The sequence below is a fragment of the Falco peregrinus genome, chromosome 1, assembly GCF_023634155.1.
Source record: "Falco peregrinus isolate bFalPer1 chromosome 1, bFalPer1.pri, whole genome shotgun sequence".
Classification (NCBI taxonomy): Eukaryota; Metazoa; Chordata; class Aves; order Falconiformes; family Falconidae; genus Falco; species Falco peregrinus.
In genome coordinates this window covers 67,344,908-67,359,391 of record NC_073721.1, presented here as the reverse complement: position 1 = coordinate 67,359,391, position 14,484 = coordinate 67,344,908, and the positions used below count along the sequence as shown (strand labels likewise).

Here is a 14,484-nt window from a genome sequence, read left to right as displayed (position 1 = left end):
TGGGAATGTCTATCTACCTAACTGCCAGGAGCAGCTTCATTCCTCCTGGACAGTGCAGATGAATGGCAACTATAAAACTTGGTGTTCTTACTCCCTAGCCCCGAAAAACTAATTTAAAAGTCTAAAATAAATGAGTGAAAAGCAGGAGGGGTACAGGGAATAACACTCTCAGAAGCTGGAAAAATACTGATCTAAAACAAATAATCTGCATTTTGAAGCTAATTCATCTTAAACCCATCATAACAAACAGGACCAAAACATCAAGTAGTGTCAGGTATCTGTATAGGCATGTCAGGTTACAAACTACAAACACTAATCAGGAGTTTGCTATCAACCATGCAGATGAGAGGTCAAGCCCTGGAGTGCATTAAAACTGGGGCTTGACTTTCACAATGTAGCACTCCTATAGAAAAAGAATATTTATGTAAGAAATTACAAATCTTACCTCTCCATGATAAATAAGGATCTGGAAAAAGGTGTCCATAAGGAGAATGCGATCTGGTAAAATGCTGCTGCTGTCCAGAAGAACAGGCTAAGAATTAAAAATAAATAATTACCAACTGATGTGGAATTGAGCAATCAGATGGCATTATCAGCTTTTTGAATCATTCACTGAATCTTAGGAACTTTTTCGGTCACTTACTAAAGCTCTGTATTTGCTCGTTTTCATGTTACATATCTGCAATCCACACAAACTCAACCTAAAGCTATCCAGCCTGATCCTGAACATATAACTTTATGAAAGTAATAAAAAATGTATTCAAGAGCCAAAACTTCTTTCATTATTATGCACTTTTCTAGTCTTTCAAGTACTTCCATATTCACCTATGAAATACCATTAATTTGAACGGTATTTCAACGTATAAAGACTCAGTAGTTATTTAAGTATAAGATCTGAGGGTTGAGGGTTGCTTAGGGTTTTTTGTCTTGTCCTTGCAGCTATTATTACTGTGCATATATATCCACCAATACTGCATATAGTAAATACTAATGATTTATGACAATCTAATGTAATATTTAAGGTTTTATTCACCTTTTTAAGGGCAGTGACACTACACTAGCACTATATGATTGAATTGAATCAGTACCATATGATTTAACTCGACCAATCTTATTAGGGATACCAAAAATACTAACTATTCCAAGAATAATAAAAAAAACCCCAACACTATTACTCATTCTACACTGAGGTGTCAGCTCCCACTTGATCATGCTTCTCCTCTGCATCACCCCTGTGACTAGCTGTTACTCATACATGGGAGAATGATCTTACACCTGTGAATAGCTCTTCACAAACCACTCCATTACCTTAAACTCTCTATACTTATTTTCTCTGTCTTACAATTTCCTCACTCTCTCTTATCTATCAGACTCCTTTTGTTGTCTCCTATCTTACACTTGTTTCACAAGCTTCTTGGAAGATCATCTTTTTATTTTAGGTTTATACAGAATGTGCCACAATAAGGTCAGTTTGAAGGTTTTTGTTCTCAAGGCCACTACATCAGAATTCTGAGATATGCCTTGTTCATAGTATGTTCTGTATTAAATGAATTTTCTTTTTCATGCAATAGATTTTAAAACAACCTGGTTTATAACATGCAACAGGGAGGACATCAATTGTATCTCTCTCAAAACAGCACCTTTTAACGTACTATTAGGTTATATACAACGTTACCTCCGGAGGCCCATTGAAAGAGTAGGCATAAAGAATCGGCTGAACCATGATAAGTGACTGGGTTAGATCTTGACGCATAAAATGATGACGATAGTATGAGCTCTCATCTGGACTGTTGTTAAAAACTTGTAAGAAAGGAGATCTTCTCAAGTGAAACATAAACTGAAAAACAAAAAAAACATTTGTTTGAACTTTCACAGATAAAAAGGAGAGCTGTACAAGGAATGTTTTCCACAAACTACACAAGACCAATGCCACAACAAAACTGAATTCCAAATCCTTTAACATTTCTAACTTGTATATGCACCTTTGACAGTTTTTATACACTCTCATGAGTGTAACACAGATCAGAATGGATAAACCTACAAAGCAGCTTTGAACTAAGAGAAAAGTTTAGTATTTCTTCTCCTGTACTAACCAATAAATAGTATGACTGAATATTGCCAAGCCACCCCTTTACTGCAAGTTCTACTATTCCTATGAGGGAGGCTGCTGTGCTTGAACACACAAGGTAAATTATAGTGTGCGAACAGACAAAAGAACATTAACCACAGCAAAGTTGAATTTTGTTAGTAAAATGGAAAAAGCAAATCCTTTCATTGCTGAATCAATCTCTCCACAACACTTAACACCCTGAGACAGATCCGTAGGTAACTCAAACGGAAATATCACGGAAGACTATGAAGAGTCCAAAAGCAACACATCTGGAGCGATCAGAATGGAGGAATTTATCAGAAATTATTATTAGCCAAGAAACTATTCGAAGTTTAATATAGTCAAGCTCAAGTTCACCAGAGGAATGTTTCTTTTCAGGTCAATATTATAAATCATACAGGAAAGTAGAAACAAAGCAAAACCGTATCTCTTCTCATGTTTTTTTTTAATTTCTTCCTTAAAACTTCCCCTTAAAAGAAAAAAAAAAGTGTCATTATCTGAATTAAAGTAACATGAGGATTCCGCTACAGAAGAAATGAAAAATACACACAAAGGAAGTTTAGCTGTAAGGACAGAGGGCAAAAGGGGGCACAGCAGCACAGACAACAGCGGTGATTCACCTCATGTTGCATGCCAGACAGTAGGCCTGGGGGCAGGGGGGCTTTTCATTCTAGTATCCAGTGTAATGCCTTATTTTACTGTGTGCTACAGTGCCTCTGCCTTCACTAAGCATTGTCTTTTTACCCCTTATAGACACATCTTCCCTTCCACTCACCTGTGGGTAAAGTGAAAAGGTTTCTGAAAATCTGAAAGAGCTTGGATCATCCTTGTGATACTCTCCAAATTTCTGACACTAGAATAAAAGAAAAAAATTATCCAAATTAAGAAACATACTTGCTTGCTCATGCCATTACTCTAAGTTTGTTTGGTTGTAATAGACACATGACTTGAGGTGCTTACAGCTTTCTAAGCAAACAGAAACCTAGCAAAACCAGTGATGTAAGTTCTTTCCTTAACAAGCAGTGATTTCCTTGCATATGAGGCTTTAATGGCTTTTGGGGTTTTATTCTCCAAAATCGGTCAGCAGAGTTAGATGATTAAACAGCCCTGGAGAACATGTTTAAAATTGAAATACTAATAACTACTTGTAAGAAATAATTAAAAAAAAAACAACAGAAAATTGAACTTTTGAAAATAAAGAAATTCCAAACAGTTGACTTTTTTTATGCTAAAAGTCTTTCCTCTACAAAATCATTAAAGGTAGCAGAAAGCAGAGAAAGCTTTAATTTCTGCTAATCTTGTGCCAGAATTACTCTCAGTTGTTGGCAACTACCAGCTGCTGAGGAAATATTAATAAATGAACTAAAAACATACCTGCTCTTTTTTCCATTTAAAATAGAAAACCTTAGTTAAATTCTGCATACCTACTTGTGGAAATGAAGCATTCAGTTCAATTTTTTATTTGGGTTTTTTTGCCTTTTTTTTTTTTTAAAGAAACAATAACTGAACACTAGTCATTTCAGAATTATAGGCATGGAGACAAGAAACCAATCTAAATCTTGTAATATAGTCCTTTTTACCAGTCGTATAAGTTGTCTGTCCAGCCACCTAAGCACATCAGGCCCCTCTTCTGTCTCTGCCCTATACACTGCCAATCTAGCCATGAGAATCGCAGCAGCTTCCTGGTCAAAAGATGCAGCAATGTTTTGAATCTGCGTCTGTGCATCTGCCCAGCTGCAAAAGAAAAATACAAGTATTTGCATCACAGTGAAAGGAAAGATGTCCAACCTCAAAATATCCCTTCAAAATCAAGGCAAAGAAAGCAGTGTTAGCAGTTTAACAAAGTCATGCTGGAGCTTCAAAAATCTACCAAGTGTAAATGAGCAGCCTCTCAGTTAACCATTCTTTAATTAGAAATGTCCCTTATATGTACAGATGCCGTGCAACCAGTGAAATAAAATACAATGCCACTTAAGAAAGTTAAAATATTTTAAAAATATGAACTATGAAAGGTAGGTTACAGAAAACACTGTCCATGAAGCTAAATCACACATTCCCACACCAGCAGTTTTCTTGTGCATCTTCCTTGTTCTTTTCAATTTACAAGGTGAACTATTGATCTGTCCTTTTATCAGCCAACCAAGAATATTTTACTAACATAACTAATACAAGTTAACAAGAAATTCATATCAACAGTAAGGAAAATGCTTTTTTGATAAACTGAATTTTCCATTAAATTAACCAATCAATCTCTTTCAGCTTAAAGGAAATGTCATTGGACATTGAAAAATGCCTGCGTAATGTTAAACATCACTTTCTAAAACTGTGAAATAAATTGAATCAAGGAAGCTGAGGTACAGGTTGTACACAGAAGATCAGGTATTTCCAACCTCCTGAACTGCAGCTAGCACTCTCACGTTAAGTTATGAAGTGATCTTTGCCATTCCCTAAGTCTGATCACCTCCTCAGTTCAGGCCATGGAATTTCACTCAAAGCTTCCTCTTCATCTAAAATCACCTGGGTTACATCAGAGCACTCCCATAACATCATTATACAGCCACTGCAACCTCTCAGAGAAGAAACAGCCCACAGAACAAGAGAAGCAACTGTCTCAAAGGCATGATCATGCCTTCACCACCTGTGGCACTGCATATCTCAGAACAATAGACTGGTTACGATATCAAAGATTAAAAGGCAAACATACATCCTGCTCCTCCCAAAATGATTCATCACAAGTAAAACATACTTTCTGGCAACTGTGGTCACTCTGATACGTCTCTGTCCACTGGAATGCTGGTACTGAGTCACAAACTGGATTGCACCACGTCCTCCTTGAGGAATGGGAGCATTGTGCTACGTAGAGGAGGAAAAAAAAATTAAATGGAGGGGGATTTCAACAGTTTACAGTATAATTCAAAAAGGTATAAACAGATTACTAGAAAATGGTAAAATTAATGAATCCCAGAAAGTGCCACTGAAACTTAAAGATTGGATCCAGGTATAAACTGAAATTTCAAAACTCTGGTCAGCAGAAATACAGGTTTATATGCTGCTAGCAAGGTAAGTAATTCCAAAAGGGAAGGACAGCTGAAATCAACTATTATATACTATGACTAGACCAGTTTTATAGCTATTAAGAAAATGAGACCAAAATAACTACACAAAAAGGAAAATGAAAAACAGCTAAGGTAAATTCAAGTTTTCAAACCTTTGCATAGCCTATGAAGAATGCAACACAGCATACTAAACACACAGAAACTATAGTCAGCTCACAGTTCCTGAGCTTCATATATTTGGCAGAAGGGAAAGTACTAGAAGGACGTACCACATTTGCTTGTCATGTTTTTATCCTCTTTCCTACTACCCCCTCAGCATGACTGGCATTTCAATGAAGCCAGTCTTTACTTGCTAATACTGAGCAATTAAAGCACAAATGAAAATTTAACATTAGGGAGTAATTACTTTGTAACTAAAACATCAGAAAAATACTGGAAAGCACTTTTAAATATACAAAATAATTTTTATATATTGCAATTGAAATATTTTAATTATTAACACTCTGAAAAAGAAAACAGAACTTAGATTAAGACTCTATCCAAAATTTGTAGAGCTCTTTGGTTCTCATCATATCTAAGAAGATCAGCTCATCATTAAGCTGTTAGTGTCCACCTCGAAACTTTGACAATACAAAATGGCAATATTGTTTGTATCCCTGCTACTGCACTTGAGGGAACCACACAAAAACACAGGCTTCAGCAGTCACATGAAATAAAATTACTGTGTTTAGTAGACATGAAGACAAATTATTACCTGGTTGACTACCTCAAAGTACAGTGCAAGTGTTGTAGTAGGATTAAGCCCACAAATCTTCCACTGACAAGTACCTCCTGTTCCAATCTCCTGTAGGGAAGATTTTATAATAGTTTTACAAACCAGAAGTATTACCTTGTTTGTGAAGTACAACATCTGGCCATTACAGGTAAGTGTTTATGACTACGCTGTCACAATTTTTCTCCCTGCTCACTCTGTCAGCTTCTCAGACAAACAGAACACACAAACAAAACAACCGTAGCGTTGAATGCAGGAATAATTAAAAAAGGAGACAGTTGCAAAAGACTAAAATATTAGAAAGACAAGGAGGTGGCGTTAGAAAAATGGGAAACATCAGAAACAGGAAAAAGTACTAGACTGGTTAAACAGTCTCAAGAGTAAGAAGCACATGGAAAGCGGAACAACTCTTCTTCTAAGTCACATCAGTAAAATTTCAAGTAGCTAGCTTACACAGTATATTGTACATAGTTACATGGTCTCTATTAACTAACAAGGTAACTGTCTGCAAATAGCAATGTATTTCAAGTGACAATTCCTTTCTGTCATCCAAAAAACAAATACCTAGCAAAACCAATTAAAATAATCAGTCATCTGTAATGGACCCAGTGAAACCAAACAAAACATTCAAGGAAAATTAAACTGGCATTATTGTTGCTATGCTTGTATTCTCTGTTAAAAGCCTTATGGCCAGAGTAATTGTCCATTTATCACTTCGAACGAGCTGTGCACATCTACATTTTATTCATACATTTTACCTCAAAAATTTTAATTCAGGTAACTTCAACAAAAAGGTTTTTGGAATAGAAATTAATCACGACATAATTGCAAGGCAACAGACAATAATTCACTATTAAATTTTCTAGTACATCCTGTGATTTAGATATGTAGCCTAAATAAGGAGATGTACATTTAATTGGGGTTTGGAGTTTTTAACTTTCATTCTAATATATGAACTCTTTCTGGTGATGAAATAAGAAAATCTGTACCAGACCACAAAAAAAAAAAAAAAAAAAAAAAAAAAAGCTGATTATATTGAGATTTTTAGTTCACAAAGATGCAATCATAAATACAAGGAAAATTTAGGTGTGAAAAATGCTTGATTAAAGCAGGCTGTTTGTAAGCATTTTCATACTGGTACATGCTCTATTATGCAGATCGTTAGGAAACGTAAATGTAAATGACATGTAAATGTAAGACATTTCGGTTACAGAAATTGTTTTTGATTAGTAATCAAATGCAAAATTAAGCTGTAATAGTATAATTTGATAAGAAAATAAGTGATGATTTAAGTCCGGTATGAATTTAAAGGAGTTACTTCACAAGCCGGTAAGAGCTGAATATTCTAATCAATTAATTAAATGTGCATTTTGTGAAACAGATACAGAAATGGGAAGACAGGGTCAAGATAAAGGCCATGTTTCCGTGGTCTTCTGTCTTCCTGTTCTCTCAGTCTTTCTGAACAAAGTATTTTTATGGTTCTCTTTGTATAAGAGGACATAGCTCTGTTTTTAACAATAAAGCATGCTAACTCACTTTCTACTATGTTTCTGCTACTGGTTTCTGCAATGCCAGCATGTAACTTCTCTGTAATAACTTTAAAGCAACAACACGGTGGACAAACCTAAACAAGTAACAAGGGATCTGCAAGGTCTAATACAACTTGAATCTGATCTAGCAGTGAACAGGAGCTTCTCCAAAAACAACAGCCCTTGCATGTATTTAAAATTGGTAAAAAGTAAACACTACTTGTTCCATTTACAGAAACATTTCAGCCTCTCTTCATATCCAGAGATCCTAAATTCTGTTTCTCCATGGTAGGATATTACCTTCGTTTTCAGCAGTTAACTTACATTTTCTGATACACAAGGTCCTTTAGAGTTGAGAGACACACAGGGTCCAATTGCTCCAGAAATCTTTACTTCTCTTGAAGTCTTCATATTTAAAAGAAAAAACATACATTAATATGCCACACTAGAAAGACATCAGTCTTATTTTATCATTAGTTAATGAAAATTTCAATGCATATCAGACTCTTGATACCTTTAGGAAAGGTTATACATATAAAAATGCTTGATACATTAGAGGAACTTTTCATGTGCTCACTTTCTACATGTAATTACACGTTTGCTGCACCAATTAGTACATCTGAAACAACAGCACAAAACAGAGAAAAACTGCTATTATTTACAAAGCTGAGAGCCTAGAAAGTATATTGGATAACGTCTGTTTTCCAGCGAAGTATTTAAAATATTCACAAGATGAGATTAAAACTGAAGACTGGTAACATAAGCCTGTATATACCCCACAATGAATTTACCTCCTAAACATATTTAGCTAAAAGCAAAACCCAGTTATTTACATTCTTCCAATGCCATTTTACTGTTTGAACTGATTTGTACATCCCTATAGAACAAGGACTCCCTTTCTGCATTTTCCAGATCTTCCAACAAAATTCATAACACATAGAAGAAAAAGAGGGTTCTATTATTTGTCCTAGCAGCAAAAACTTAATCAGAATTTTACCAAACAAGAAAATAGCCCCATATTCTTCTGCAAGGCAGGGTTGTAATATTCTGCAAGAAACATCATGGAAGACGGTACCTGAACCTAACAGCACATTCAGCTCTAAGCATCTCACAATAGCGGAGGTGAAAATGAACATTGTTAAAGTACTGCAGTTTAGAAAAATGAAAACTGTCCTGGGCTACGTAGAGAACCTGGACGTAAAACAAGAAACACTCACTACTTGGTACCAAAAATCTATGCATGCAGCATTGTGAATTTCTAACAAACATTTATTTTAGTCTCCATTTCAGCTGTCGCTGAATGCAGGCTAAGAAGGAATTGACATTATACCTAACTCACATTTACAGAATCGTGGAACTGCAAAACGATAGCTAGGCAGTAACAGCTATGCCCGAGTGAACCCAAACACATCTGTTTAGGATGTTCCTGAAAATTCCTTAAAGGGCAAAAGTCCCACAGTTCATAGCCATCCTATTCCAGTGCACTAACACACTGCATTTCTGTATTCTCACCTTTATTTCTAACGTGCCACCAAATCCCATTTTAAATTGTCCTTGCATATCCTTTGTAAATACTCTCTGAAAGGTTTGTTTAAATAAAGATGTATTGAAAGAGTCTCCCATGACCATGTAGCCTCTGGACAACAACAAAAACAAAACAAACAAAACCCTTGAATTAGAATAATTATGCAACACTTTAGCACATAGGATTTATGGAAGTTTTTTTTATTAAAGACTAAAACTAGAGATAGTTGATTGTAAGGTATGTATTTGCCTTCTTAAAATGGATTTTCATTAAATTAGGTTTTTTGTAAATTAAATTAGTACTTTGTTAATGCTATGGATGAATTTTTTAGACAAGCTTCTTGCCCAATCAACATGTTAAGGTCATTGTGATTATAATATATAACAAAATCTTTCACTGGGAAAACATTGTACTGGACTTCAACACTACAAATGTTTCATAACCTTGTCATGCAAAGCCAGTTTACTTCTAATATTCAACATTAAAAACTTATTTCCACACCACTTTATTTTGTATAGTTCACTCATTATTTCAGGCTTAAATCTATGCTCAAGAATATTTATTCTGTGGATGTAACTGCAACAGTTGCTGCTTATCATGAAATACCATACAATGGATTTCGGAAATAGTAATGGAATATGTTATTTTTATTCTTAAAAAAATATTAATTACATGATACTAGTAAAATACATTAATAGCTTAAACAGAAGACCTAAAAAGTTAAAATTTAAGGTGGATACTCAAAGACAGAAGAGAATAGACACGGCAGAATCAGAAATTCCTCCCTGTGCGCAGGATCTAACCAAACAGAAAATAGGAACAACTGTAGGAGAAACAGACATACTATACATAAAGGTTAGTTTTGCTGGAAAAGCAAAAACAGGGCAAGGTGAGTCACAAGAGCAGACAGAAAGAGAAAAATTACACTGTAGTATATAGAAAAATATAGCTTGAGTTTGATGCAGAAAAGGAATAGGAGCCAAATACGCAGGTAAAGTCATAATCTTAAAGAACCTAAGCAGTGAAAACTCCCAAACTAAAGCTACACACACAACTCTGGAAAGAAGCAATCCAGCAGTGATTAGCATGGCCAAGCCGGCCTGAAACACAGCAGCCTACGTTCACCACAACCTGCGGCTGCATCTCTCATTCTTCTTGGTATGCCTAGATATGTAGCATGTGCTTAGGATCCTCTGTCATACAAAGATACTGACAGACAACTAAGGCAGCCCGTTACTCACAGAAATACCAGATATTAAACTGATAAGCAAAGATGCTTCATTTAATTTTACCTGCAGCTGGTATTGACAAAAGCAAGAAAAATGACCTTGGCAAAAAGAAACCAGACCAAATATGGAAATCTAACCTAAAAATCAAAATCAGATGAGTGTACACATTACGAGAGTAGAAGAGACTCTCAGAAAGAGAAAAAGATAGTCTTTGAAAAAATATGGAGGAACAACTGGCAGGAATTACAAAATTAATGACACGCAAGCAAGAGTCAAAAGCTTTATCAGACTGTAGATCTGTGTAACAGCAAGGGTGAGGGTATCTTCCACAGTGACGTGGAAGAAACAGGGGAGCAGTTTCACAAGAAAGACTAGAACTTGCTTTGATCATACTAAAGTGAACTGATGGCAAAACAAGACCATGTCTAAAATGTAGAACTGGATAGAGGGAGTAAAAACTCAGGACCAACAGATGAATCTGATAGTCACCTAAACAGTAGTTGAACCTATGAACAATAGGATATAGAAGGGGGACATAAGACAAAAAGATAACACAGGGTTTTGAATCACTCTGAACAGCAAGAAAAGGATGAAAAGTCCTTATCTTCACTGAAAACTGCAGCTTACATATACATACACTGAAAAACAGCACCAGTGCATAGGATAAATTGCCAGTTTAAAAGACATTTAAGCCTCAAACAGATCATATTAAAAGAAAAACAGCAAAACCCCTTCTGATTAAACACACAATTGTGGTGACAAATTTGCCAGAAGCTGAGAAATTCCAAAATTCCAGTACAAACGCAACCATCACAGTGTATCAGAGTGGGTTTGTACATTGTTTTTCTTTTTTAAGTAGCAGAATGTTTTCCTTAAGTGCTTCCTGTTAAAACAATAATAAAAAAAAAAAACCTGTATCTTCATGTACTACTTAAAAATGAATAGGCACATACCCAGTGTAGTTGGGACAACACTTCATCTCCAGAAGACCAGTCTGATCCAATGCACATGCATATATGTCAATAACATGACCATTTGTTGCAGCCCGATTAGCCAGGGCTTCAAAATGCTAAATCCAAGATGAAAATACAGTTCATAGCAATTTACGACATGAACTCTCCTCATTTTCATATTAAATCTTAAACTCTCAAAATTTCTTCTAAAACAACATTATCAGACTTTATACACATCATATTCTAATACAAGCTAAAAGGGTTTTTTTCCTGAAGTTAAAATTCAGAAGGAATTTTCAGCACTTGGGGTTTTTTTTCTGACCAGCTGAGAACCTGACTCACACTAGACAGACCAGTCGTTGCTTTTTAAACTAAAAAATGACCTTGATTTTCACTTTTTAAACTTTGCATTTTAAAGTACTAGATACAACACACAGAGTTGAATTTACCTCTCTAATCTCAAGTGTCTCTAATGACAGGTGCCTGCGACTGATCTAGTTGTTCCAGCTCCCATCATAATCAGTTAAGATGAATTCAACAGGTTTTGGATGCTGTTCACCTGCCCAGATCTACTTTTAAGATGAAATGAACTATGCCTAAACTCTGGCGCCTAACCCTCCCCCAGCTACAGAGATAGTTCTGAGCAGCTGTGTGAATTCAAAGCAGACAGCCTTACTCTAGACATACCACTTAGTCACATAAATATTTTCTGACTTAAAACTAGAGAAACACTCCAACGTGAGCTAGACAAAGTCCTAACTCAATATACTGAAATTTCCAAAGAAATTCCTGAAGACGTACCACTAGTCAGAAACAGATAAACAAAACCACACAATTCCCAGCTCTTTATACATTTGCTACTAACAGTATTTTACAGTGCCAGGCAATGTAAATGTTTACTTACTGGTAAGATGCCTAAAATAACACCCATGATCATCACTTACCTTAGTACCCTTTTTAACATATTTAGCATTGTCTTTTTCAATGTCATGCCATGATCTTATAGGTAACTTCAATTCATCCCCTACAACCATGCCAGGTCCTTGAGTAGCTGGTCCTCCAATGAACATCATTATACGTGCACCGGTGTTAGGAAAAGTGCACTGCATGAAATAAAAGACAAATAAAATCATCAGGTTTTGCTACAAACTGAACAAAAGAAATAGCTATGCAGGTATTTATGTTGATAGGATTCCAACAATAACTGCACTTTCTCCCCTCCCAAAACTTAGATCTGCCATTAATTCAAAGTCTCAATTTTGCCTCATTAAAGTGCATAAACACCTACAATTATTCTACACATCTAAGGGACGATAACCATCAGAATCATCATACAAATCTAGTATCAATTACTAAGGGTTTTACATATTGATTATGGCAGCTCTTCTGCACCTAAATGATCTATTTACATATTAGCACAACTGTAGTTAAAGCTATTACCTCAAGGAGCCCTACAGCTATAGAAAGAGCCACTCCAGAAGAACGTAAGGGCCGTTTTCCTTGCGGAACAGGCCAAGGATCCCGTTGCAGTTCACCCAAAAGATCAGTAAGATTCATATCAATTTTCTGCACTGGCTGCAAAAACCTGTAAACAAATACATGGAACTAGTTTAGATTCAAATTGTTAAATAAAAAATTTTATCAGTTGCTCACTAGCAATATATTAGACATATAGCAGCAATGTCTATTTCCAGATTCTAGTCTGGATTCAGAACAATGCCTGTCTCACCCACATAATGCAGACTGGTACTACTACATGCACAGCATACTCAGCTCAAGTTCAGCAAAGAGCTTGTAAAATAAAAACTTGTTGACTTAGCGATATCACCACTATCCAGAAAGAACCCTATCTAACCAAAAGAACACAGGAGATGATGACCTATGTATCTCAAAAAGAAACTCAAGTTTCACTACTGCAGTGAAAATCAATGACTGGAAGAAACATTAACATATACAGAATTTTTTGTGCTCTCTGCTACAGGCCGTCTATAAACACAGCTATTTATTGCAAGGCAGGGACTGCAAAACTGCCTCTCTTTTTTATAATTTCTTTCATTTCTTCTGTGTCACAGCAGAATACACAGGAGAATCACAACACCAACCTGCAACTTCCAAAGGAAAGACAGAAGGGGATGGGAGAGGAGCAGAAGAGGGAGAAAAAGGGAAGACCAAACTGGATATCCACATAAGAAAGGGGCACTAAAGTGTTAATACACTTTCCAGCATACCAACCAACAGAAGCATCATTACTTACACATCTACAGCATGCCTATGTAACTTTCTCTCAGAACATTACCAAAGCATCATCCAGATGATTTTACTATCACCCATAAAGTTTTTTATTTCCAGTACTAACTGTAGGAAACAAAAAGGCTATAACCATTAGTCTCCTAGTAAATTTGTGGCTGATCAAAAGGTTCAACTGTCAGTTGATTGTTTTCATTGTCATAAAACATAAGTTTCCAGTAAATCAGTGTAGTCAAGGTATGCTTCTTAGATGTTTTAAGCACATTACCTGTTAGATGGTGGTGGCTGCTGCACTTGAGGACCCCGACCAACTTGTGAAACAGCTACTTTTGTAAGTCCTAACATTTCCTGTAGTCAAATACATAAGATTTTATTACAAAATTTGTTTACAGACTACCTTAAGTTCTTCAGCATCATGATTTCTTTTTGGTTGCTTTTGTGCGTTACCTGAAGCTGTTTTGCAGATAGGTCCTTTGTTCCTCTGAAGACGTAACTTTTAGAAATTCCTTCACAGCCAAGCTCATGAACTTGCACCATTCGGCCAAAGGTAATGAGACCTACTAACGCAGTTGGTGGCAGAAGACTAAGTGACATTTGCATGGATTCCTTCAGAGCTTGCAAGTCTTCATCTTCCATGCATGTGTCCACAACATAAAGGAATATCAAAGGCATCTGAGGACCACGCTTTAAGAAACATAAGCATAATGACATAAAAAAGCAGTATTTACAGGATCAAAAATGAAATAAAGTACATTTTGTAAAAGTTTTAATTTGAATCATACCAATAACATCAACATTCCACCTAACAGCTCCCGCTCAAGTAGTAATCTGTAACTGGGGCTAAGCGTGAACAAAACCCCTACCATAATGAACTTTGCACAAAAATGAAACACTACAGAAGAAAAAAATCCTTTCAGGATGTCATGATACTTCTGAAGCAATATGATCAGCTTTTTTTGCTCCAAGTTAACATAATAGTCATAAAGCTATTCACAATTACAAAATATTCCAACTTAATGACATTCCATCCACCTCATACTTTTACTCTAGAGTTCATCAGTTC

At 35.8% G+C, this 14,484-nt stretch overlaps 1 protein-coding gene across 3 annotated transcripts in view; it reads right to left on the bottom strand.

Moving 5' to 3' along the window:
- Nucleotides 1–14,484, bottom strand: part of SEC23A (SEC23 homolog A, COPII coat complex component) — a 30,882-nt gene that overhangs the window by 6,962 nt on the left and 9,436 nt on the right. For all 3 annotated transcript variants that reach the window (XM_027795955.2, XM_005243857.4, XM_055810190.1), the window contains 13 exons: nt 13,869–14,105; nt 13,690–13,769; nt 12,615–12,759; nt 12,119–12,277; nt 11,175–11,290; nt 8,980–9,103; nt 7,792–7,872; nt 5,921–6,010; nt 4,857–4,963; nt 3,691–3,844; nt 2,886–2,963; nt 1,676–1,837; nt 446–532 (listed from right to left, as the gene is read on the bottom strand). In XM_027795955.2, the coding sequence (XP_027651756.1) occupies nt 446–532; nt 1,676–1,837; nt 2,886–2,963; nt 3,691–3,844; nt 4,857–4,963; nt 5,921–6,010; nt 7,792–7,872; nt 8,980–9,103; nt 11,175–11,290; nt 12,119–12,277; nt 12,615–12,759; nt 13,690–13,769; nt 13,869–14,105 (1,620 nt within the window). The remainder of the gene's footprint in view (nt 1–445; nt 533–1,675; nt 1,838–2,885; nt 2,964–3,690; nt 3,845–4,856; nt 4,964–5,920; nt 6,011–7,791; nt 7,873–8,979; nt 9,104–11,174; nt 11,291–12,118; nt 12,278–12,614; nt 12,760–13,689; nt 13,770–13,868; nt 14,106–14,484) is intronic.